Raw genomic sequence first — 1,618 nt, 5'->3', positions numbered from 1 at the left:
TATATATATATATATATATATATATATATATATATATATGCAACTTCTACTTGTTTATATCAATCAAGTATGGCGTGCTAATTATTTAAATCACTTATTACTCGATATGTCCATATGACCATATGTGAGTCAGTTTAATTATATTTATTGATGCAAACTCGATCCATAGTTCCATACTTCATTTCATAGATTGAAAGAAACAAAGCAAAAAATTCACACAATTAGATCTTAGTTTTAACACCAGGTCACCAGCAGGTGAAAATATTGCAATGCAATTGCTAATTCATATGAGCATCATGCTGTTATTGTATTTGAGTATTACTGTGCTGGTATCAGGAGCAAACCCACCACAAATAGCATCCCCTAATTGCCCAGACCGCTGCAATGTTAGGATTCCATACCCTTTCGGAGTTGAATCATCCACATCCAAAGGAGCTGGTTATTCCCTAGACCTAGGGTTTGTAATAAACTGCTACCCGAATGAGACTGCAGTGTTGAGGCTCGAGGAACAAGAGGTGCAGGTGCTGGATATTTCCATTGAAGACCGCACGATTCGGGTTAACAACTCTGTTGCTAAATACTGCCAGGGTGATGGTTATACTAATCAGCAACCATCAAAATTAACCGGGACACCTTTCACTTATTCTCAGAGCCACAATACATTTGTTTCGGCCAGTTGCGACCTCCTGGCCGTGGTGTGTGAGTCTGAAGACAATGTCATCCTTGGTGGGTGCAGCTCAGTTTGTGGTGACGAGACGACTCATACTAATAGTACGAGTCACTTGGAGTGTAAGACTAGTACCAACTGTTGCCAGACTAACCTCCCCCCAAACAGGAAGAGTTTGTTTTTTCACTTGCTAACCACTGCTGGAGAGGGTGCAAATTGCTCCACGATTTCCAGTTCACAGCGGAATAAACATGCATTTTTGGTTGACCAAATTTGGTTTCAGAACTTATCTAATTCATCGGCTGCAGGAAGAGTCAGCGAGAAGGATTTGGAGGAGGTTCCTTTGGTGCTAGAATGGGCCATAAACGATTCATTCACACAGTTTAATGAATCTAATTATCCCTCTACTGATTCATCTAGTTGCCAGAAGGTTCTGGCAAACAAACTGCAGACCACCTTTATTTGTAGCTGCTCGGCAGGCTATGAAGGAAATCCTTATCTTGGGAGCCAATTTTGTTCAGGTGATTTAAACCTTCACCATATTGAACTTATGTATATGAAAAACGTTAGTCACTTTTCACTATATATCATCTGGTGTATTGTTTTTAATTGAATGAATGCATGTTTCAGATACTGATGAATGCACAGACCGTGCTAAAAACCATTGCTCGGCTGGCGAAAAATGTGTCAACCTTGAAGGGAGCTACCGCTGTAAAAAAGAGAGCAAAGCTAAGATATATGTTCTAGTAGGTAAGACGATCCATATATCTAGAACACGTACACTAGAGTATGATCTTATATTCTTATTACATTTTACCAATTAATTTTAACTTGAGGGGATTGATGGGTATGTAGGTCTTGCCGCTTGTCTTGGAACGGTTTTGCTACTTCTCGTTGGATTTTTGGGTTACAGAAAGCGGAAAAATGGAGTGACAGTAAGCTCAAGCGTAA

At 39.6% G+C, this 1,618-nt stretch overlaps 1 protein-coding gene across 1 annotated transcript in view; it reads left to right on the top strand.

The window, feature by feature from the left end:
* The first annotated feature begins 296 nt into the window (after positions 1 to 296).
* Positions 297 to 1,618, top strand: part of LOC101295051 (wall-associated receptor kinase-like 8-like) — a 2,607-nt gene continuing 1,285 nt past the window's right edge. Inside the window, exons 1-3 of the mRNA XM_004300983.1 lie at positions 297 to 1,188; positions 1,298 to 1,417; positions 1,523 to 1,602. Coding sequence (XP_004301031.1) covers positions 297 to 1,188; positions 1,298 to 1,417; positions 1,523 to 1,602 — 1,092 coding nt within the window. The remainder of the gene's footprint in view (positions 1,189 to 1,297; positions 1,418 to 1,522; positions 1,603 to 1,618) is intronic.

The sequence above is a fragment of the Fragaria vesca genome, linkage group LG5 (genome assembly GCF_000184155.1).
Source record: "Fragaria vesca subsp. vesca linkage group LG5, FraVesHawaii_1.0, whole genome shotgun sequence".
Classification (NCBI taxonomy): domain Eukaryota; kingdom Viridiplantae; phylum Streptophyta; class Magnoliopsida; order Rosales; family Rosaceae; genus Fragaria; species Fragaria vesca.
The sequence above is the reverse complement of the archived record's forward strand: the minus strand, read 5'-3'. Positions and strand labels throughout refer to the sequence as shown.